Source organism: Cuculus canorus, chromosome 3, assembly GCF_017976375.1.
Source record: "Cuculus canorus isolate bCucCan1 chromosome 3, bCucCan1.pri, whole genome shotgun sequence".
NCBI classification, from domain to species: domain Eukaryota; kingdom Metazoa; phylum Chordata; class Aves; order Cuculiformes; family Cuculidae; genus Cuculus; species Cuculus canorus.
The window spans coordinates 80,958,365-80,982,837 of record NC_071403.1 but is presented as its reverse complement, the minus strand read 5'-3'; the positions used below and the strand labels follow the sequence as shown (position 1 = coordinate 80,982,837).

Here is a 24,473-nt window from a genome sequence, read left to right as displayed (position 1 = left end):
TTTCTCTGCAACAGAAAAGAAACAAAAGAAAAGGAACAAGAGAGCAATGCAAGAAGCAGCTCAACCAGCCAACAAGTCAGAAAAAGCTGCTGAGCTACAACCAGCCATCCTTTAAGCTAAATAAAAATTGAACAGAAGCAGAACACTTTTTTTTTTGTTTTTCGTTTTTCCCTCCAGCAATCCATGTAATTTTTATATAACTTTACAGATAAGGCAACAACAACCAAAGGAGTCAGAGTCCTAATTTAAAAGCCATACCGTTATCCAAGCAGAAATTTACTGCTTTGCATAGTGTCTGGCAAACAGGACAGTCAAACAGTTAGCAGGACGGCTGCAACTCGTGCCTTGTCTCATTCTCGTTCATAGTCAGCTCCCAGGAAGCTACCAATGCTACCAATCACAGAATCACAAGGTTGGAAAGGAAGCTGGTAGGCAGGTTTTTTATCAGTTCATCATTTTGTTTAACAAGATCTGTCCCTCCATACACAGAAAATAACAGGCCTCAGTTATGACAAAGGCAACAGCTTAGAAAATAATAACTGGGGTGGGGGGAGGGAGGAGAAAAAGAGAAAGCAATTGCATAGAGCATGTATTGTCCAGATATTATTTCTTCACATAATTCCAGTCATCACAGGATCACTTTAGACAAAGAGAAGGAAATGAAGAGAATTTCCTATATAACTTCCTTTTTAAATATATTTATAATTCTACGAGAAACACGAAGCCAAGCATTCTCTATAAAAGCAGAAAGTGGCATCTCTTTCCTAGCCCTTGAATTATCAGTGCCCCAACAGAAATTTTTACTTTCTTTATATAGATATTGCTAGGATGGTGTTAAGAAACAAGCTTCACCTAGTTGTCATGATTTATTAACTAGAAAAAAATCCTTCTTGTTGCCCTTTACAGAGGCTTGATTTGAAAGCTTAAAAATCAAACTGACACTTGTCTCGAGTATGAATACTCAACCTTTTAAAAAATGCTCTAAGCATTATAAATACATATTTTCATGAATATGAGAACAACAATTCTATAAATAGCTATTCTTCAAAGAATTGCTTCAAGACATTGTTTTTACAGACAACAGTCGGAAACTGAAGGAGGTCTTAGTGCCAAACATATAAAAAGTGAAATAAACTCTGCAATCAACTCCGAGTTTCCATTTATTATTACAAAGTTGGCAGTTATTTTTCAGCTTACACAATTAGTTTATGCAGAGGAAGGAAAAAAACAGAAGACTGCGCTGTGTTCTGGCATAACTACTGCGTTGGTGTAAGGCAGTCATAGCCTCCAACTTCTAAGGCACTTGCTTTGCTTCTTTGAGCAGTAATTTAACAACTCTGGACTGTCAAAAGATGAACCCGCTATCAACCACCACCTCGTACAAGCACGAGCAGAAAAGACAAGTTTTTTTATTATAGCTCCATTACATGATTTCCAAATATGCTGACTGAAAACCGTGCTCCATCTCCTCTAAAAAGCAAACACAGGAAGATAAATGTGATCTAATGCAATAGCAAATTGCCTGGACAGTGCACATTTAATGGTTGCTACCCCCTCAAGCAATTTTAGCACTGGTATCTAAACATAAAATCAACAGGAACTCCTGCAACACAGCTACTCAGCTGGTGAACCATGTTTCCATAGCCAAAATAGTACAACTACGCGTTTAGTCATTTTGGCATATTCTCCAACACAAGGCCAAAGCTCAAGCATTCCCAAGTTCTAACATATTTTCAACAGGGAACCAGTACAAGCACTCACTGCATAAGTACTTGAAAATTCATCTGTAAAAAAAAAAAAAAAGGACAGTATCACGCAGTTCCTTTCAATATAAAGATTGTAACAATAATTTGCTATTATATCTCTGAGATGCAATACAAAACAGACTGCCCCAAATTGCCCAGAGTACCAACACACTTTCACTCAGCGCAGCTCCAAAATCTCCAACACTAGGCAACACAACAGTGCTGATTTCAAGGAGTGATGTCAACATGAAACTGGAATAACGCAGCGATGAATTGTGCCATGAGCTTTCCCAACAGCTCCCCAGCCATAACAGTGATCTAAGCACACCAGAATGTTTTTAAAAGAAAGTAAGAGTCCAGCAAGGATCAGTAAGAACTCGGTGACATGGCCCAGCAGGCATGGCCAGGGAGCGTGCAGCAGTTCAGGAAGAAGAATTCAAAGGAAACCCTGGCCTCTGGGAATTCTGAGTCTGCTGTGCACCACAACCCAAATCCCCAGTGTACTGGAAGGCAGGACAGAGAAACCACAAGCCAACTATGAACTACAACAGCACTCCAAATGGATTCTTGCCTGTAAACCAGGACAACTATACACCTCACTAGACATCAGACCATTCATGTGGTTGGAAGTTACCAGAATACAGGAAAACTCCAGTCTTCCACCCATATCTCCACATTTTATGCACCAGGGATGAGCCACAGGCCTGTTGTATTTGCTCCCCAGGAGAGCAGAGGAACATATGCTGATGTGATGCTTGTCTGCTGTGCCAGAATTGGCACACAAAGCCTCCTGACTCCTGTCCACCACACCACAGGAAACAGAACAAAACATTCTGTAGCAGGAAGCTTTTCTCTTACCTTATTTTGATCTGTCCAGTAGAAGAAAAATCCCTGTGGATCTGTTCTGAGAATAATTGGAGTCACAACAGTGGAGTCCTGGAAGAAAAAAAAAGAAGACAGACAAAAAATTCCATGTCAGCACACAGAACAATTATGCATTAGCTGCTTTGCCACCCACATTAATGAATTGCAACATTGAGAAATTACCCTGAAGGTACCACTAGCAAGATGTCTGTAAAAGAATTTGACCTGCCTAATCTCCATTTTTCTGACATAACGTATTTCCATGACTGAGAAGATAGCACTAAACAACTCCAGACCTGTCAACACACAGTTAATTCAGAAAAGCTGGAAGTAGGTGAAGTTAAGACAACAAAACACAAACTGTCAAACTAGAGGCCACATAGTAAAGTACTATAGATATCAGAAGTCCACTTTCCACCTTGATCCAAATTAGACTTCAGATATAGACAAGAGCTAAACACCTATAAGCTTCCTATAACATACAAAGCCTGACTTCAACTAGAAAACCTGGAATAACATCCACTGCATTAAGATTTTTGTCATTTACTATCCATTAGTATTTTTCTATTTTTTCTACCATCCAGCTAGATGTTAGAAAGGAGAGCATATACATTGCACTTCATCTCCAAATTGGCTGAAAATCTGTCTCCTCTGGTAACACCCACAGCTCAGGTCTTTTAAAACCAAGCACATTTGTATGTACTATAAGTAAGGCAGCCTGGTTTCCTACATATTCATGTCTCCTGGCTGATAGCAGGCACCCGACTCAGGACATATAGGCTTTAGCCAAAGCCTTTTCCACAGGTGGGTATTCACCACATCTCTCGCTTATCAGGATTCCCTGGTGCTTAACAATAATTGACATCAGTGAAGTCTAGTTCCAATAGGATTCCTCCTCTCTTTCCATTATTAATTGTCATGACATCTGTAAAAACTCTCTTGTCTTGAGACCTCCACCTGTTTGCCAAACTCAATTTAAGAGTCATGAAGGGAGCAGAGAAAGGAGGAAGGAGACAGAAAAATTGTTTAAGCCTTCTCTCTACAGAAAACCAGGCTAAGCACAGAATTCCTCCCCAAAAAGGATGCAGATTCCTGTTAAAGTGTTACAAGTATATTACAGCTTTTGCATTCACCCGTTTCCTGTCGGTTTACATTCCTTTAAGGAAAAAAAAATGGGCTCAAATAGGTTCAAATTTAAATCAAACATTTTTAGCTGGGTTTTTTCCCAAAGTGCAAATAAAGTTGATGGAAGTGATATTATCATAAATAAATAAAAACTAAGTTATGCAAGTGCTATTTCTGATGCAAAAAGATAACATTTATCTATATTATGCCAGTGGTACAGTCCTTTGTGACTGAGTACCGAACTCCCAGCAACTGACAATCGTGAAACAGCAAAGTTGAATTATTCCCAGTTTACAGCAGGAAAATACAAGTCCCAAAGAAGCTAAGAGACAGACTCAGCACCAGCCCGAAGCTTGTGGTGAAACAAGTAGAAGAATGAAATAGAGTCAAGTATGAAGCATGTTTTTATCTCAGCACAAGAGAAATACAGATAGAAGAGTAAGTTCTACACTAAGAAGAAACACAAGATCAAACCTTTAACTGAGCGTAAAAGTCCTCTTAATAACTGGATGATCCTGGCTGTGGATTAACTTTACCCACAGGTACACTGACACCCAAATGGGTGCTAGGTGAGCTTTTAGAGGCTGGGAACAAGTGTGGCTGTACTGCTGCCAGGCAGTGCTATTTGGAGCTAGTCCACAAAGCATCCCGGAACCTTCTTTTCCCTCAAAACAAGAAAACAGAATTGTATATACTTCCCTCAAGAGAGCAGACATATAGAATTGGTGCCATTTACTTTTTTCCTGTTCCTCTATAGTTTCTAGTCATCTTACACACCTAAGAGTCAGGTACTGTTCAAGTGTAAGATGTAAATTTAATTTAAAAAAAAATGCCAAGATATGTTGACTGGTTGTCCATACAAGCTTCTACAAAAGTGTTCTCAAACCTCTGCTTTTCAAAAAGCAGAAAAGAAACTGCTTCTGAGACATATCTCTCCTTTTCTAGCTTACTTCATTATGTTCCATATAGCCTGTGTGTAAATATGTAAAATGAGGAAAGAAAAAGACTAAGTGTCATTCCACCTTTGGATGAGATACACACAACTTAGGAAGAGGTGAGAAAGAAGGAAGCAATGGGAAACAGGCATGAAGCGATTCTGCCTAGGATTAACCAGTGCTGGTTCATCATTTCAAATCAGTTACTTCAACCCAAAAGCTATTTGGATTTATCTGTGCTGATGACATACAGCTGCCAAACTAATACTTTAGTAGATGTGGGCTGTTAAATGTTGACTATAATAAGCCTCAAGAACTGGAGTAAGGGAGAAAGAGTCTTCAATAACTACTAGGTGATATAAAAGAAACCACATCATGACAGAGATAATGATAAATCTTAATTTAAGGTACTCTGTGCTCCAGGAAGTTGTTTGGTTGTTGTTGTAGTTTTTTCAATCAGAAAAAGGTGGTTGTGCACTATGCCTCTTTATAAAATTAACTACACTACTCTGACATTAAGCATAGCACAATTAACATGCTGATGAACATGAGAACCCCATGCTGTCAAGTTGTATACAAACACTGGATCTGAGAAATACTACTTGTGACTGTGCACATGTGCCTTGGGAATCCTCCCATGCAGCCAACAGCAGCAATAAGTTATGTGCACAATGTTTTATATATTCTCCAAGTTAACAATAACTCTTATAAGTCCCTGACTCAGAAGCCACGTTCCTTAGTTCTAGGTGCAAAGGAATGGAAATAAACCTCTAATCAGCCCTGCAAGTCCTGCTCCCCACTCCACATTAACATGGAGTCCTTTGTCACAAGGAACAGGTCTGTTGCTTTTACGATGCTCTTGCAACCAGGGCCTGCAAAAGCAGGCAAAAACTGAAAAGATACATGAAAAACCCTTGACACAGTTCTTCAGCGAGAAGAGGGGTTCAAGGCTCTGAAACAGAAATTTGCTTCAAATGACAGCTGTGTGGTACATTTATTTACAAAACCTATTGTACTACATGGGAATAACAGTTTATTACTGAACTTGCAGTAATTCAGGAGAGTATCCTGAAGCCCATTAGATCAACTCTTTGGTTGAAGAAATTGAATTATCTTGTAACTCCCCTGAACAGGTTTCCCACTATACACAACTCTAAAGAAGAGGCTAACAGACAGGACAATAGATAAAGAGAAAAACAACAAAAAAAAACCTCGAAGGACCAACAAATAGGGAACAGATATCAATTTCCTCCCTAACCCACTCAGATCCAGAACATGAAAATAAAACAGAGAGGGGGTCGGGGGAGGTCGGTGTTGTACATCTCTAAAACTCATGGCTTGAGAAATTAACACTTATTTAGATGTCTATCAGGGACACAGCTGTTACCATCCTCTGGATGTCAACAAAGCAAGCAGCCCTTTGGGTAGATTCTTGGGACACATCCAAGAATATAAGAAAAGAAGCAAGAGGAGGTGACTAGGGCAAAAATCAAGTGCACCCAGAAAGTGGAGAGGAAGAAGAGAAAGGCTGAGTGTTTGTCAGTGATGCAAATGGTTGTGGGTTATTAGGCTTTTTAAATGTCACCTGTGGGTGCCTGTGCCAAGCAGTGGATTGGTTTCCAATAGATTGCCACTGCAAGTTCCTTGAATAGAAAGATTTTGAGTGGCCCTAACCTGGCAATCCCAGTGTGCTGCACATCACACCAGTCTAAACTTCAGTGAATAACTTTTTTAAAGGGCTTTTAATTTCCCCTTTAAAAGCCCTCCACCTTTTTGTTTGTTGAGTTAGGGCCAATTCTCTACTTTCCTCCAGTTTCATAGCCTCAAATGAGTAATGCAGTTGCTCTACACTCATTCCATTAAGTTGCCTCCTAATAGGCTATGCAACCTCAGACCCTGCATTAGCAATATTCTTTATTTTATCCTTTTAAACAAATATGCTTCAGATTTGTGCCCACAAAGTGCCACAGAGAACGCCGGGATCCTTACCATCCAGGCACAACAGAATATACGCATAAAAGACCAATGGAAAATCCATATTGAAGTGCCTGCCAAGTAACCATTTCAAGGTCTGATTTTAAGTGTGGGTCCCCTAGACTGCAGACATCAGTAAGCAAAAAGTGCCACCTTCATTTTAACATTACTGACCCATAAAGACTATCTTATTACTAATCTTTTGAGCACCCCGTGACTAAGCTGTGCATCCAGCCACAAAGGATGGAGCCACTGTTTCGTGCAAAGCACAGTTCAGTGTTGAAACGATCACAGAACTTCACAGGCTGGGACTAGTGTGCCTGCAATACAACCATCTGGTCAATCCTGCCATAGATGAAAAGTTCCTAACACATCTTAAAAGTACCTACAGGGAAATGAAAATCTACCTTGTCAACTAGCAGAACCACAAGTCAGATGAGTATGTGTTGTAATCAATCATATATAGATCATTGTGATGATGCTAAGAAAGACTTGCAGTCAAAACTCGCACCAACAGCTTTTAAAAACAAAAGCAGAGCAGCCTTTATCTTCAGCTCTTACAACAGATGAGTCTCATGGCACTGCCTTATGAAGCCAGACCACTGTTTCCTAGTTTTGCCTCACATTCTTAGAGGCACTGAACATCCCCAAATAGAAACTGAAAAGGCTTTTACACACCATTATTTAATTTGCTTGAACCTTCTAGTGGAAAATATCTGCTAACTGCTTCCAGGCACAAAGTTAAGAAATAAAGGTTGTTTCTGGCAGAAGCAAAATATTCTGCAACTTTTCATTTACTTTGGTGAAAGGGTTTGAACTCTGGTTGAGCAGGAGTGCAAGGCTGTGGGAAAGGTGCAGGGAGAGTCCTTACAAAGAGGTTTTTTGCCATGTGACAAGGCAGGGTGACTACAAGCTTGGGAGAGCAGAGAAGGAGCAAAGAAGGCAGCATGGCAAAACCACAGTTTACACATGGTCAGCTGTTAAATTCCATAATACACTGGGTGTTCTCAGACTGGAACTAAGCAGGATGACCAGAGGGAGAGAGTATCCATCCCCTGGTTTTGCAACAAACCACTGAAATAGTACGGAAGGGTAAAGATGCCCTCTTTTACTAAGGGGAGAAGAACCAAATCTGCCATGTAAAGGAACAGATTGCAAAAACAAAACATTGGAGAAGGTGAAATGAGTGCTAGAGGGTGGAAGCAGGACAAGAAATCAAAATTGGAATTGAGTTTACAGGACTTGTAAACTGAAATCCCACTTGTTCAAAAGGAATGTGAAGGAAAATATTCTTCACTATTAGAGAGGTTAAAGACTGCAGAAACTTTGGTGATGGTACCACTCAACAGAAGTCATCATTCTGCTAGTTGAAGACTAACTTCCTGCAAGTTTTAAATAGCTACCTTGAGTAGGATTCATTCCTCAGAAGACAACTACCTTGTCTCATTTCTTGGGATGTCCATATTCTTGGGCTAAATATAGTCTTACCATATGCAGTCTTGATTTGACTGTATGAGTCCTTATTTGTTGTAGGTGCCACAAAGCATGCAGTCAATAAAGGGAGAAATTTATAGCTAAGGTAGTCAAATGCCAAACAGGAAGATTTTTATCTCTCTAAATAGTTCTTACATGATGGTGAGCCAGCCATTTAAACCATTCTGTTCATGGGCAAAATGTTTTATTCTGATTTTAAGGGAATACTGGAACTGTATTTCTACGTTTCATTCTCCAATTTTTAGAGATGCTGAGACCAAATTAATGTGAAGTCACTGGGGACATTCTCAGCAGCTGACTGTATGGTGCTATGCAGTCTGAAAATTAGGACCAAGGTATCTAATCACACATTAAAAATAAGTTTTTTTCTGTTGGTCTCCTTTTTGGACCTACAACAGTACAACTGAGAATACATTTTGTCATCTAGTGGGTCTCGTGAAAATAATTTAAAAAGTGTTAGTGAATCATTTAATTTATAGTAGATAAAAGACTCTATAATGATTAAAGTTAACTTTAACCATTTCACCATAGTCTCTATATCACCATAGCCTGTGTTTGTTTTGTTTTTTAAAAAAAAGGTCCTGAGCACTCAAACATTAAAGTGAAGAAAGCAAGAAAGCATACAGTGCAAAACTTCAACTCACTGTTAGTTTTCCTATTGCACAGGATTCCTCATTTACTTAAGATCTGTTTTCTGATTTTCAATTCCTCAAGTATCTACCAACAGTCCAAGGGCTCAAACGCTGCAATAAAACAGATGTTATCTGCAACTTAAAGGTGAGGTCTTTACCAGATCCACTGAATCAGGCATCTAACCATTCTGCAGGACATCCAAAGCTTTTTTATCCCTCTAAGCTAAAGTCATCAAGAGCCTTCCAAAGGAGTTAGCTATGTTTCCCTTTTAATAAATGTTAACTGCTGAAAAATTTTAAACTCAATCTAATTATTCTATGTTCTAAAACACCAAAACAACAACTTTTATTCATTTAAATAGAATATTTTTATACAGCACAGAGCTCATATTTGTTTACTACATAAAGATTAGCAACAAAGAAAGAAAAAAAAAACCCAACAACTCTAGAATGTTGGACTAGCTTCTTCTCAGACTGAAAACATTCAGCAAAAATAAACTCTTTTCAGTTTTAGTTTTATATGCACAGAATAACAGTTGTTCATTTTTCATAGCCTCAGTAATGTACTGTAGCAACAGACTTGTGTAGAGTTAAAAAAAAAAGGGGGGGGGGGGCGGGTGAGGAAAATAACCAAGTTACTTGATCATCAACATTTAAAATCACTTCTGAAAACTTCCAGGTTTTTTTTCCTTTGTTTGATCTCAGTTTATGCATAATAACGGTATCTGATCTTATGTTTACTTGAAAGGTTAAAGGGGATGTATCATCTTTAAAAGATTTGCAAAACAAATAAATAAATGCAGAAATTTTACACAGCATTCACTGTCTCAGGTCAAAAATGTTTTATATAGATGAAGAGCTCCAAAAGAGAGGTATTAAAACAGAACTTAAAAGACTCAGATTCATTTTTGCAGCTCACTGGGGAATGTTGGTGAAGTGCTGTAGCCACTAAACAATGCTACCTGTCAACAAGTTTGTTTCGGTAACTAAATATTTAGAAAAAAATGTCTATGAAACTGAAACCACGTCACTCAATTTAGGCAGAGTTACACTACATTATTGCTATGGTTTACTTGCAAGTAAAAGTAAACAGTGTAAGCCACAGAGAGACTAGTCAAATTCTTGATGTAAAGCACATATCACGAGGGAAGATAAGAGAGCCTTTAAGCAAGAACTGAAAACAAATCTGTTTTTTAATACAAACCATTATATTAACTTGCTTCAGTGTGCCAATTAGTGCTCTTAGAAAACATCAGCTCAGCTGTGCTCTAGCTCAGTTATGACTACCTTGTTCCAACGACAAACCAGAGAAAAATAAAGCAAAAGAAGACAGCTAAGACAAGTTTCAGCCTCTTCAAACATCAGACTCTAGAGAAGTTCCCCTATCAACTCAGGTTTCATTAACCTTCTCAATGAGCAACACATTATGCTACATTAAATTTACCCCCTACAAAAAAAGCTTTACCCATGGACTTAATTGCATCCTTTTTATTTATTTCTTAAACTGTCTTAAAGCTCTCATCAGGAAGAGCTATTATAACCTAGGTTTCACTACACCAGAGTGGATCAAATCAGTTCTTTTAGCCTTCTCTCTCTCTCAGAGCCATTGCTTCTGTATAGGATAAGAGAGTGCATCTGTTCAAAGACCAGAACAGTACATATAAAGACTCAGAGTCTCTTCCCAGTAGCAAGGGAAAAGAGGTTATAAACGCCCAACTGAAGACAGCATGAAGAAACATGACTGGAAACAAGCAAGTGCTCAGCTAAACGGTATCTTAAACCAGACACACATGTGCCTATCTCCACAAAATACACACCTAAGCAACCAGTCATTTTTATCTTTCACCTGTTCAAAATGTCAGCTGTTTCTGCGCCTTGTGAATCCAATCTACGTACTGAGAAGAAGAGTTAATTCTAAAATTTGTTTCCTACCTGTAATACCCTTATAGAATAAAACAGAAACAGTGTGAGGAAAAGCAAAGTAGCAGGACAACAATCATGTTTGACTTTAGTGCTTTATATCCTGATCCAAAACAGAATTTATTAATAGACTCTATCAGGCATTGGATGGTGGAAGTGATATTACATCTAATTCTAATGCACAAGTGTGACTTGTCTTGCAAGGCCAAAACTTCTTAATTGATCCTAACGCTTCTACAATTTAGAAACTGAAGATGGTCTGCAGAGGATACGAAGTTTCAAGCCTCCTGAGCTGCTTCCCTTCCACCTGCCTGTACGTGATCTTGAGTGGCTGACATAACCTCTTCCTCTCCTTTTGGCGAGGCTCGGGGAAGGCATTTGTCTTCCGAACTGGATCATCATCACATCGAGAAGGGGGCAGGTACTGGGTGAGGTTTAAGTGTAACATGTAGCAGTGTTACTGCTGTTTCTGAGAGAGGAGATTGATGTAATAATGTCAGTATCATATTTGCTTTTTAGCAGCCTCAGAGGTACTACAAAGACACAGAGCTACTAGAAGCTGAGGATGGTAAGTCTACAACTGGTTCCACTTGTAAGTCCGTATCACTGCAGCTTCCATCAGATGTTCTGTGCACCGTGCTGCAGCATCCTTCTAAAACCTGGCAAATATGTTCGTTAACAACTGTTACTCTATACACCATGAAATTCCTCACACGCCTCTCATGTTTTGGTTTAAATCCTTGCAGCATTTCCATTAATTTTCCATTAATTCCATTAATTAAACCCACTAATTTTCAGTGGCTTATAACTCAGCTGGAAAAATCTTGCTTTGGGCTGAAACTTGGTACCAGTCATAGGAATTCACCGAAAACACTCTTTTGCTTTGTGAAATGTGAAGCAGTCAATAGACCCATCTTTTAAACTGCAAAACAAAACAGCAGGGAAGTGTACTACAAGGATATTCCTTGGACAGGAACGCATGCTGCCCTAGTGCTCAGGCGATGCGGAAGAACTCAACTCCCATTCTCACTCAGAAACAATAAATAGAAAATGGTGCATAGTAAACATCAGTATGTGAGGCTTGCATTTCTGAACAGTCCTGTTAGCACAGCAGATCCAAAGTACTCATTATGGTCAATTCTATTTTACTGTTATATTTTGTAGTTTACTATTTCTCATCACAGCCTATTGTTTCAGCGAAGAGTTTGTGCAAGCCTATTTACATGAGAGACCACAGAGGTTCAGATTAATAATCATAATTTCTTAAAAACCCTCCAAACAGATTAATTTGATAGAAAACAAACACTCCAAAGTGGTTATTGGCTACTCAACCACAAATACTTCTCAAACACACATTCCTCTGAAGACCTTCTCGCAGTCAGAGTGCCAAAGGGGATTAATTTCCCTTGAAATCTTTGATTTCATGGGGCTTCCACTGCTGAGAAGAAACACTACAGAGAAGACAGGTGGGCTGGGGAGTGGGAAATGCATACATATACACACAATGCATGGTCAGCAATGAGTTAATGCTATTATTCTTCACCACATAGTGTGGCTAAATAAGCATTTTTCACAAGGTTGCTGATGAAAGCACTTGCTAAATGCAAAAGCACTCTTTCTCATCTCAGTCACACACTCCAGGTAATACCTGTGTATCACTGAGTAACACCTTTAAGCCCAAATGCACGTCTTTTGCCAGAATTTAGCAGCATTTTATTATTGAAGCATTTAGGTCCACAACTGGAAATCTTTTTTACCAAGTAGTCTGTAGGAGACAGGTCAGCCACTGAACATCCACTGTGCACAGAGAACATCTCTCTCAAATTCTATGTATACGATATACTACTTGGGAAATAGCACTTAATCTAATAATTTCAACTGTTGTCTAATTGCTTGGACTTTCAGTCTGCAGACTTACACTACCATTAACTTAACCTCTGCATATACCTGTCGAAATTTTTTAATAGCTTACAAAAAATAAAGCAATAATTGCAATGACAAGGCTGAGGTTATGCTGCCTTTTCCTACATTAAAGGAAAACATTTTCTCAGGCAAGTCATTCAAGCTTAGTTCCCATCTATCTTCCAAACATGAATAACCTGTGTCAAGACAGCACTTACTACCGTGGACAAGGTCAGGTTGCTGAGCTTATTAAACATGTGTTAGCTTACTATTGTAAATAAACTTTCACGCCACAAGTTGTTCAGCTTTTTGTTGTCCTTTCCCTCCTTGAAAGTATTTATCACAGGTTTATGGAGGTCAAGCTCACACATTTGGCTGCTGGACAGGCTGAAAGCAATGGCAAAACAGTGATATGTGAGAATACAAGTACAGTTTTTAAGACACACAAACTGCTCCTTCTTCTCTCTCTGTTGTCCCCCCAGTTGTTGCTGCGGATGTCTTTAGCACAGCTGAATTTGCAGCAAAATCACAAGCACTGCGTTAAGGCTCTCAAAACAAAGTTATCCCCAACAACTCGCCTGACATCCAAACTGGCCAGCATGCCTACCTTTGCTCCCAATCACCCCTTTACCACAGCTCCAGTCTCACTTTGCCTTCTGCCTCCAGACATCCCTCTCAGACAGACTTTTTGGGGCACCTGCTCCTCCACACACAACAGAGACACAAATATCTGATGTTGCCTAGTAGGAACAAAGCTAGCAGAGAACATGCCCCTTCTGTTTTCCTTCTCTGCAGCACAGCAGTCTTACTTTGGCGCTCCAAGAACAGGAAAACTAAACAGAGAAAAACTACCTTTCTCTGAAATGATCTTGGGCATCACCTGCAAGTGAAAAAAGAAATCCCAACTGCCGAACAGCTGGGCTACCAAAGGTAAAGGGAAAACCACACTCCTCTCCTACGTGAAGCAACGCAAGTGTAAAAGGTTGGGAAGCCGCAAGTGGTATGGGGCAAGTCTCATGCCCTGATGACCCAAGAAAGCACCTTCTGCAGAGGAGGATGAAATGGGGTACCCCATCTGCAAGCCCAGGGATAACATGCCAGGGCTCTACAAGCCCACCAGGGAGAGAGACAACAGGAAGAGAAGGAACCAGGAGGAAGGACAGAAGCCAGGAGGAGGAAAAGCCAGATGGAACAACAGAGACAGGTTGAAACAACTGCGTTAGGGCGACAGAGGTGGCAACGCACACGATAATACAAGGAGGGGCGGGAGAAGCAGCTGCTCGCTAAAGGAGCCGGCTCAACGCAGCCCAGCGAAGAGAGACCTTTCCTTTTGTCAAGTACTTGTCAATTTCTTACAGAAGCCTCCCAGTTAGTGCAGTGTATGCCTCAACCTATTTGTCAAAGGGAATAACGAGGCAGCAGTTGGCTGGAAGTTGCAAACCCTGTAGCACCCTTTCACTGGACACCTTAAGAGGGAAAACACCAAGAGCTTTACCTTTTCTGTCGACTATTCCCTTTCTGGGGTGGGAGACGAACCTAGAGGAACAGGTGCAAGGGAACATTTGCAATACCGATGGCAAAGAAGCGAGAAAGTTTGCCGGGGGTGTGAGCCCGCCCTGGCTCCGCAGCACCTGCCCCGCCGCCCGAGCGCCACCGGGGACCGCGGGGGAGCTACTCACATCGTCCCATTTGACGAATTTGATGCCTTTCTTCAGGGTGTCGGAGACGCAGACGGGCTTGAGCTGCAGAGCGTGCACCCCTGGCTGCGCCCCGGCCATCTGCCCCGCATGGAAGCGCTCTCCCTCCCCGGAGCGGAGAAGACCTGCGGGAGGGACGCCGGGAAACGCTGCTGCCCGGAGGCTCGGCGGGGAAAAGCGGCTGCCCGGGCAGAGAGAGGCTTCAGTGAGAGCGGCGGCGGCGGCCGGGGCGAGCCATGCAGCGGCACATCCTCTATATAGCGGCGGCTCGCCACGCACGCACCCGCCCGCTCCCTCGCACGCCGCGCTCGGCGCCGCTGCCCGAGCTCCCCTCCCCGCCGCCCCTCCCCCGCCAGGCTCGGCCCCCGGGGCTCCCCCGCGCCCGGCTCGGAGCGCCCGCAGCGCTACCGCGCCACCTGCCGGCGGCGGAGGGAGCGGCAGCGCCTCCTCTGCGGGGCGAGGCTCCCCCGGGCTGTCTCCGCCCCCCGTGGCTCTCTCCTCCCCCAGTGGAGCTCGCTGTTTCTCCTGCTCTCCCCATGGCTCTCCTCCTCCCCTTGTGGCTCTCTCCTCCCTCCGTGTCCCTCTCTTCTCCCCCCCGTGGCGCTCTCTCTCTCCCTCCTCCTCCCCTTGTCGCTCCCTTTCTCTCTCCTCCTCCCCCGTGGCTTTCTCTCTCCTCCCCTCATGGCTCCCTCTCTCTCCCCTCCTCCCCTCATGGCTCCCTCTCTCTCTCTCCTCCTCCCCTCATGGCTCCCTCTCTCTCCCCTCCTCCCCTCATGGCTCCCTCTCTCTCTCTCCTCCTCCCCCTGTGGCTTTCTCTCTCCTCCCCTGTGGCTCTCTCTCCCACACACATTGCTCCCTCTCTCCTACCGCCTTGGCTCCCTCTCCTCCACCGTGGCTTTCTCCTCCTCCCCCCGTGGTTCTCTCATCCTCCTGGTCTCATACCTCGGCGAGGGCCCGGGTCCCAAGTGAGCATCACCCAGTGGGTCCCTTCCTCGAAGTTTGGTCCTCTCGGCCTTCCCACCAGGGAAACGTGCTAAGGAGAAGGCACTCATGGGTCTTTGCACATGCACCCTAACACCTTTGCTCTCTATAGAGGTCTGTGTCGCTTGTCCTTGCTGAGAGATGTGGCCAAAGCGCGGTATCTCTCTCCCATGTCAGGCTTCGGGAGGGATGAGTGCAGGGGATGTTGCGTATGCTGTTAGGAAAAGAGTTGTGGCAAAAGCAGAGTAGTAGAGCAGTGCGTTATAGAATCATCGAATCATCAAGCCCATCTGTACCTGTCCACCACTAAATCATACCCCTAAGCAATCTCTATTCACTTTGCTTAGCCTGCAAAGTGATAACTGTGATGCCAAAAGAGGAAAGACTCTTAAGAGTGAGTGGCACAAATAATTCTCACCAAAGCATGATGCTTAAAATACACAGAAATTGCTTTAATGAAGCTTTTTGCTCTTGTAAGAACAAGTGGCTTCCTCAGAACAAAGGCATGTGACCTTAACTGAGTTTTAGGTACACTAAACTCAAAAGGCATAAAGATGGCAGAATGTCCTCTTACCCAGTAAAATCCTAAACCTGGCGTTTCTAAGGAAAGGGTTTTGAAGCACAAAGTTGCCTGTGCTCCATAAGTGACCTCCTCTCTGTTAGAGCCCCTGTGCAGTCATAGCAGTGATAAAGCATGAGATGATACAGCACAGATGTCTAATTTCTCTGTAGAGGTGTCCAGTTGACACCTCTTAACACCTAAAACCTTAGGATTTAGGGGCAGCAGGTCAAACAACGTAGAAGGAATGTCTTCGAAGTAAAATCAGTTTCATTTCAGAGGAATGCTATTTCAAAAAATTACTAGGTGAAATATGTCCAATCTGAGTAGGAAAATGTTCTCTTTTTTTTTGTTGTTCAATTAAAAGCTACGAAACTGGCATATTAGACTCCTGATTTGCTCTCGCTATTAGTTACAGAGTAGTTAAAGCTCTTCCGCTGGGCCTCTTCTAACTTCCCCCTCCTCAATAAGAAGCTTTTCATTGCTTTTGATGGGAGTTGAATCTGCTCCTTTACCATAGTCTGTGCAGGTAGCATACACATTCCAAGGCCAATTAATCCATTTGATCAATGTTTTACCTGTATCAACCTTCCATGCAAATGCAGGTGTCACATCAGTCAGGAGGAAAGTCTGCTCTCTCACTGCTGGGCTTTATTTTCCATTTCTTTGCCACAATTTAAAGAAACACTAGCCAATTCTGGGTTTGACTGCGGTGACATAAGTACAGAGTTACTCTATGATAGGGTGAGGGAGAGACATTTTTCAGTTCCATTTTCACAACTGCCTTTTCATCCAGTACGTAGTACACAAAAGAAGAAAAATGAAATAATGATATTAAAATCCCCTAGAAAATAAGTGCAAAAAGCACTGATGCTACAGTACTTATCCGTGAACCTGTAAGCACTTGTATTTACACCAGTCTACCCCATTCAGCTATTTGGAAGATATAAAAAATACTGTGGATGGTGGTAACTCCGTGGCAGTTTCCTCAGCAAGTCCATAATACATTTTTATTTGGCATAGCCTTCTTTACAGTCTCTGTTAGAGAAAGACAATCTCAATCCACGATGTCACACCATGATTCCCAATGATACTGTGGACTCTCTGCAATCCGTTAGTCTGATCATACAGGCTGTGATACTGAGAAATGGTGCTTCAGATATGGAGTACTGTTTGGAGCAATTTTGTGGCTTTTCAGACTTAAGCATTTTAATCTGATGGTGTTTGGCTGAAGAGAAACAACCCTTTTATATGGCAAATATCTAATGGATTTTGCATCAAAATGAAAAAGAAGCACAAAAGGAAATGGCACTGTGACTGTGCCTTTTAGACAACAACAGTTATGGAAAGTACTTACGATTCAGCCTTTGCTGAAATCCTGGGCTCCGTGAAATCAGTGGGAATTGTAGTTTCAACATAAGCTGGCTTATGTGCTATCACTATTGCTTAATTAGCATCTGTTCCAGCTAAGAATACATTTTTTGGTATGTAGTATTATACTGCAAGTGCTTAAATTCAATGCACACCTAAATTAAAGCTCTCTTTTCCACAAAGCATGGCATCAGTGCCTGGAAACCAGCCATGCTTAGCAGGATCGCTACACCTGGAAAGGTTATGAGTACCTTATCATTAGATGCTTGGACCCAGTCTGGCAAAAGAAGAACCAGACACTTTTCTCCGAATGTGCAGTAAGCCTTGCTAAATGCCTAAATTCCTATGCATATCATCTATTTCTTCTTGACTCAGCCCCTTTTAGTTCCAAGAAATTAAAGGAAAGATGTACTGCTAGAAATAAACTTGGCAGTAGGCTTATTCAAGTAGTTATTCAAAGTTGTACACAGCAGATGTGATGATACATGCTGGTCCTGTATTGCTGCAGGAATTGACTTCTGGATGTTTTTGATTTTGTAGGTTCAAAAATTTCAGCCTGGACAGTAAAATGATTGCCTTGTATAAGTAATACAAGCTATTTGAATGCAATATACCTGTAAAGCATTCTTTTTATATAACATGCTTAGGTACAGACATTTCATTTCCAGGATAATAAACTGAATGCATAGTATGTTTTAGATTCCCATGTGAAAATGTAGGTAGGCAAATAGGAGAAAGGAGCAATGACTGATTTAAGTAGCAGATGGCATTGGTCAAAGTTAGGTCAAATGAAGATACATCAAAAGCTATACTGAAAGACTGTATCATGAGGTAATCTGAGAAATGCATTTAAATTAAAATTTACTCTTTTAAATTTGATTTCTGAGAAATAGATACGAAATATCTCTATGTCAGTTGCTATCCAGAGTTGATTGGTATAAGTCTACATTTTGAAAAGAAGCAGTGGCCTCAGCCTTGAAAATGCACTGGTGTATCTAACATACTAACAGTTAAACATAAGTGACAGTGTTTGCAGGATTGGGGATTAAATGGTAGAGTCAGCCTCAACAGAAGTATATAATCCTAATTGCATTTTAAATTGGGCCCAAGTCATACTTTAATTATAGAGGATCATTATGTTCTACGGAATAACTCTTCAAGAAAGAAATATAGAAAAATTGACCTTATCTTTCTGAAAAAAAGCTCAGTCACTCTGAGAAAAGCATCTTTCTAATAATGCAGACAGTAGAACTCAAATCTTACCAATGAAATACGAGTGCCACCAGGTGTGGTGAAACTGCCTTGTTTGTTACTTTCATGTTAAGAAATGAAACCTACTAAAAGGCAGCAGTCCCAAGAAATATCATAGTTTTTAGTCACACATTTACTAAGAGAATTCACCTGTTAAATTAATACTGCCATAAATTCACAGCCAATGGCCACTGAAATATGTTTATGTTTAATTTGATCCATTTACTAAATGTCATATGTAAATAATGTCAGCAGTCAGGTATATCCTTTACCTTTACGAGTGAGACTGATTACTTATGTGGCATAGCCATTCAATCAGGTGACTCTTCGAGAGTGAATATAAAATTCTGGCACACAAAACACCACCATAGCAACAAAGACAGCCTGGCAACAGCAGCTGCTGCACGAAAAGAAATTGCAACGGGAGGGGCATCTTGTAAAAAAGTCCATTTCCTGTCAAAATAATTTTAATTTTTTTTTTCCTTCGTATCAGCATCACAATTGTCTTCAAAATACCTGGGGAATAAAGATGAATGCACAATATTTGAAATTACAACACAGGTAGGGTGTTTGTATATATGACGTTACCGAGTCACTGCTACACTCACTGGAACCGTGTTTTACTCTGGATGTATTGACTAGGTATGCGGCTGGGACCTATGGATATCTGTGCCACAGGAAACTGTCCGTGTTCTTCAAAGCTCTGACGGTTTGAACAGAAGATGCTGCAGAACAGAATTCCTCATCCACTCACACCCAAGACCTCCACCATGACTTTTTTCATGTCATGGTAGGATTAGTTCATTACTGTGACAATGAGCAGAGCTTTGTGCATGTGCTTTTCACTGGAGACATCAGTCCCTGCCCCAGCAATGTTCCAGGATGCCTGTCTGCAGCTCCGTCATTGCCTTGGCCAACCATGGTCACACTGAGCCATGCCCAACCCATGGACTGACATCCTAGCCTGGCCTCAGCCCATCCCCCTGGTCCTGCTGTCCTGGGGCGGTATCTGGCACTGCTTGCCCACATTGGGCCTGATCCCAACCCCTATCCACAGGATGACATCCTGCCTCAGTGCCATGGAGGTGCCTGGTGCCCTGGGCTGGGGGCTGCTCCCTTGGCCTGCCCTTCTCTTTTGCTGCAGGTTGTGGGATGGGCTCTGGCTGATGAGGTCCTTCCCTGCTGCCCTTCCATCCAATGGGACCCTGCCATGGTCCTCAGCATCCTGGCCCCTAGGGAGCTGCTGGCGCTTATGGTAACCTGACACTCCGTTCTTAACTTTTACATAGAAAAAAAATAGTACCATAAAAAAAAAAAAACAAAAAAAACCCCAAAAAAACCCCAAAACCAAAAGAACACTAAACCAATGCAATACTTGCACAGTTAGAATCACAAGTAAAAAATATTCCCTGGAAAGTGTTAAGCCACCCTTTTTTTATGTACTATAACCTGATTTTGCTTCCCTGTTAAGTTTATAGCCCGATACATTTTTGCAGATTGTTAAAACCAGTTCATAAAATGCACAACGCGTTTCAGAATGCTGAATTTAACTGTGAAAGGCTTCAGAGTCTATGGGATTTGCTAAATCACAGCTGATGTAAACTGTCAAAGGTCCACTGACTTCAAAGCTGTGCATTTGCTTATACTAGTTAATATCTGCACCTTTGCCTTTTTTATTTCCCTCTAGCTCTTAACTCTCGTCCCAGCTGTATATGCAGATTAGAACCAACTAGAAAGCAGACTGTCTCAACTGCTTTCATTTACACCCAAGCGTAGCTGTGAGTTGTACTAAAAGAAGAAAACATGAAATGGGATGCAAAGCAGAAATTGCCTTGAAAAAATCCACAACCCTTTAGGAAACCAAAACTGATGTGCTCTGGACTCTGTAGCTGCCAATGAACGGGACCTCTGTGCTTCACGCAACGAGGAGATTGCCCAGTTTATGCTTTTCTTGCAGTGCCTTAAAATTACAGAAATCCTCTTAACGTATCTTTTGGAAGCTTGACAAAAGAGTCAGCGTATACTTTCTCTGGATTCATCTCCATAATCCTCACAAAACTATTATGTGTATCGCTATGACAGAGCAATATTCTGCCTCTAGGAAAAAGGAAAATAGCCCTCAGCCGTATTTCCCATTACCTCGGTGGAGCCATATCTCATGGAAGTAAATTAATTTTGGCCTAGGTTACAAGTTCGGTACGGTTTTAGAAAAATTAATATATTAAAGCTGTAGGCAGGATGGTTTGTCTCGAGATAGGATGTGAGATTATGAGTCTGAAAAAGTGAATTCTCTTCCCAGATCTGCCTCAATCTTCTTTCCTTAAACTAAAATGAATTACTTGATCTTTTGGGTCTCTCTAGATGACTCTGTTGCTTATTTAGTTTCTAAAGCCAAGCAGCCCAGCACATATCAGCCATGGATTTCTAGAGACCACCATAGCACAAGGGCTTGGTTTAAGTCACTTAAAAATTACAGGTCTGTACACCAGCAAGCGTACTTCATTTCCACTCAACATGTGTAGAAAAGATTTTGTACTTCTTTTCGATAATAAAATGTTAAGGAGAAATTTTGTGTTAATTTTTTTGTGCATTGGAAATATGACATTTTTGCTTATTTTTTTTATATTTCCCAAGTGCTGTTGTGTCTTTTGAAATTCCTAAAAATTAAGTCAAAAAGATTTTGATGGTATACTTTCTTTTGAAGCAAAGCATCTTGTTTAAAATTCTGTGTCTTCCTATAATTCTTTAACACTTTTCTCTTTCCAGAAGTATTCTTATAATACACTATTCTGAATCATCACAGACTTCTCATTCCCATTCTGGCTATTTTACAGAACTTGCAGTTGTAAAGGGTGAAATTCCACAACTGACAAAAGATTAGTCACAAAGCAACAGAACACCATTTACGTAGTTGAAAACAGTTGCTCTAAAATATATTTCTAAGGCTTGGAGCAATTGTGTGGTGATGTAAATCATAGAATCATAGAATAATTTGGGTTGGAAGGGACCGTAAATATCATCTAGTTCCAGCCTCCCTGCGATGGGCAGGGACATCTCCCACTGGATCAGGCTGCCCAAGGCCCCATCCAACATGGCCTTGAACACCTCCAGGGATGGGGCAGCCACAGCTTCCCTGGGCAACCTGTGTCAGTGTCTCAACACCCTCATCGTGAAGAAATTCCTGCTTATGTGTAGTATAGATCTGCCCCTCTCCAGTTTATACCCATTGCCCCTAGTCCTGTCGCTACAAGCCTTTGTAAAAATCTTGAGCCACAACATCTCTTAGAATGAATTGTAACTCTTAATGGCAACAAACCAACTCCCAGCTGCATTTCAGAGAAGCCGATTTAAATTCAATTCAGTTATTAATGGTGCTAATCTAGTCACTAATACCATGTCTAATGGAAGAAAGGACTAGTTAGTCTCCTATAGCCTACTAGCAGCCTATGTGCAACTTTCAAAATCAGACTAAAGAAAACAATGCCCTCCATGACCAGAAAGCTGAAAGATATTATAGCCTACCCAAACTCTTCTGCTGCCTAATCACTAATAATTTTAGTAAGGATTTCTCAAGATCTAGTGCATTCTCTTGGAAAACAAAAAAATAGAGTGCCTTTCAGCAAGAACTAACAGTAGCTGCTGCAGTAGTTTAAGATTTAGGTATAAATTGTGAAGCTAGAAATGCAGGTTCAGTGAATGGTTCGGTTGACATCTTGTACCACGACTCTGTGGGAGGAAAAAGCACTAACAGGTAAAGCACTTGGCTGTCTGGGAGGCAATCTGCTCTAACAGGATGCCTGCCGAGCAATCAGAAACAACATTTAGCAGCCTCCCAACCAGAAGACATTGTTAGAAGCATAAAGATATTGTCAGAGAAAGGTAGGAGGTTAAATGGAAGAGTTACAGTGACATTTTAAAGAAGACCAGAGGCCACATCTTGGTATTTATGAGCAAAACATAGCTAGCAGGAGGAGGAGAGGAAGAAACAGCCAAGGTTTGTCTACTCCATAGCCATACAAGATCACTAACAAACAGTGCTCGTTGCCTTACTCCCATTTTCTCTCCACGTTTTGTATCAGACAGTAAGCTCCATAATATCGAAAACGCTCTTGTTCCAGGAAAAGAGAGATGAAGAAGGCTAATAGGTCAAACTGAAGGGATCACACTGCGGTTGAAGTCATTCCATCAGCTGTGATGGGAGTTCAAACAGGCCCTCTGAAAGCAAGTAACAAGCTATTTTGCAATTATCTTTTTATGACATTATGCAACAGTTTCGATGAAACAGCGGATTATTAATTTAAGATTCAACATTCATTTTCCCAGTAGTCTTGTAAATATATAAAAGGTCACGACATATAATTTCAAATAAGGAAGAACAATTATTGTTAAGAAATCTCAGGTTTCAGAGCAACTAGCAGGTAGAGAACTGCAAGCAAAACAAAGCTAAAAGTGAACATCACAGATTATAATATGACTTCTCTAAACACAGTGAGATTTGCAGTAATCGTAGGGAATATCTGGCACATGCACTGATTTGAATTCATATTCCTATCGTCAGTGTTGCCAGCATTTCATAGATCATCTGTAAGCAGACTCTGTGCTTACAAAATTAATCTGAATGTAAATGCCAATTAAAGAAACTATATTTTTATTTATAAAACAGAAGAAGCAAGAACAATGGACATTATTTGCTTTTACACTGCCAAGAATATGTTTTTTATAATCTTGTAAAACATCAAGAATTCAACCATGAGTGTAGTCTCATTTTGCACATAGACATTGTTAGCTGTTTGGACAAAGGCTGTTTAATACTATCTAAATCAGCGACATAGACAAAGAAAGGAAGTGTGCTCAGAAGTGAGTATTATCACTCCCCTAAGAGACCACAATCTTGCAAGAAGTCTTAGACAAGCTGAGAACTGAGTCCAGATTTCCAAGAAACCTAATCAAATACAGTTTCTCTGTTCTCCTACATACCTCACAGCACTGATAAAAAAAACCCAAAACACAGATGTTTTAGATATGATGCAATAGAATTAACAGAGCAGTAGATGGTAGAGGAAGGGATCTTGGGATTAACAAATAAACATCGATTTAATATTAATTGGTACCAAGTTTGTCAATAAAATTCTGAACATTGATACTGTTGTAAAGCTAACATAATAGGATTTATTCTTGATGAAGTATTTGAATTAAAGCATACCTGCCTTGCAGACTAGTTCAGGAAAAGTGCATAAAAGAAAGCAGAGGAAAAACACAGAAGCGTGACTTTAGCTTGGCCTTTCAAAAAAAGTCACCAAAAATTCAACAATGTGACCTCATCACTACAAAGCCAGATCAGTGTCAGTCCCGCTTCAAGAGAGCTTCAAATCCAAGTGCCTGACCATGCACAGCACTGATCTTCCTTGGCATTTCACTGATTTACTTTGAGCTGTAGGTACTGATTTCTTCCTAGGATGAGTTAATAAAAGGTGATTTTCACAAAGAGGAACGGGACATGGGAAGTCAAGAGGCCCTTCACAAGGGGGCTGCTATTTAAAAATACCAGAATTGTACATGTAAATTAATGATGGGCATCTATTTTTGATGGGTGCAAAATGCTGACATTTGACTGCATTTGCACAAAGGTAGGCACTATATTCTGTGAAGCAGGTAGAGTCAGATCTTGTTGCTTCTTTACTTTCTTTACCGCTATGCATCAGTGAAAACCTCCTCCTATCTCAGATTACTGATCCAAAAGATGGACATGAGTATTACCCAATAAGTATCATGCAAGCTGTGATTAATATCTAATTGCACCACAGAATGTTGCTGAAAAAAAAGGCTAACTTTATTGTAGAAAAATGAAACACAGTAAGTTCTGGCAGCAGAGACAGGCATTAGTTCGGGCTCAGTTTGTTTCCTTAGCAGAAAACTGTTTCCCTCTAACACTTTGTGGGAATAGTCAGGCTTTTTGCTTTTATAACAAAGTAGAACAGGAAAGTGAGGAACCCAGTCCCCAGATTCTATGCCCTCACTCTATC

At 41.0% G+C, this 24,473-nt stretch overlaps 1 protein-coding gene across 2 annotated transcripts in view; it reads right to left on the bottom strand.

Annotated features, from left to right (window-relative positions):
- Nucleotides 1-14,612, bottom strand: part of PLCB1 (phospholipase C beta 1) — a 411,218-nt gene extending 396,606 nt beyond the window's left edge. For both annotated transcript variants that reach the window (XM_009556561.2, XM_054062286.1), the window contains exons 1-2: nt 14,271-14,612; nt 2,604-2,681 (exon numbers count right to left, since the gene is read on the bottom strand). In XM_009556561.2, coding sequence (XP_009554856.1) covers nt 2,604-2,681; nt 14,271-14,369 — 177 coding nt within the window. In that variant the 5' untranslated portion in view covers nt 14,370-14,612. The remainder of the gene's footprint in view (nt 1-2,603; nt 2,682-14,270) is intronic.
- Nucleotides 14,613-24,473: the final 9,861 nt, after the last annotated feature.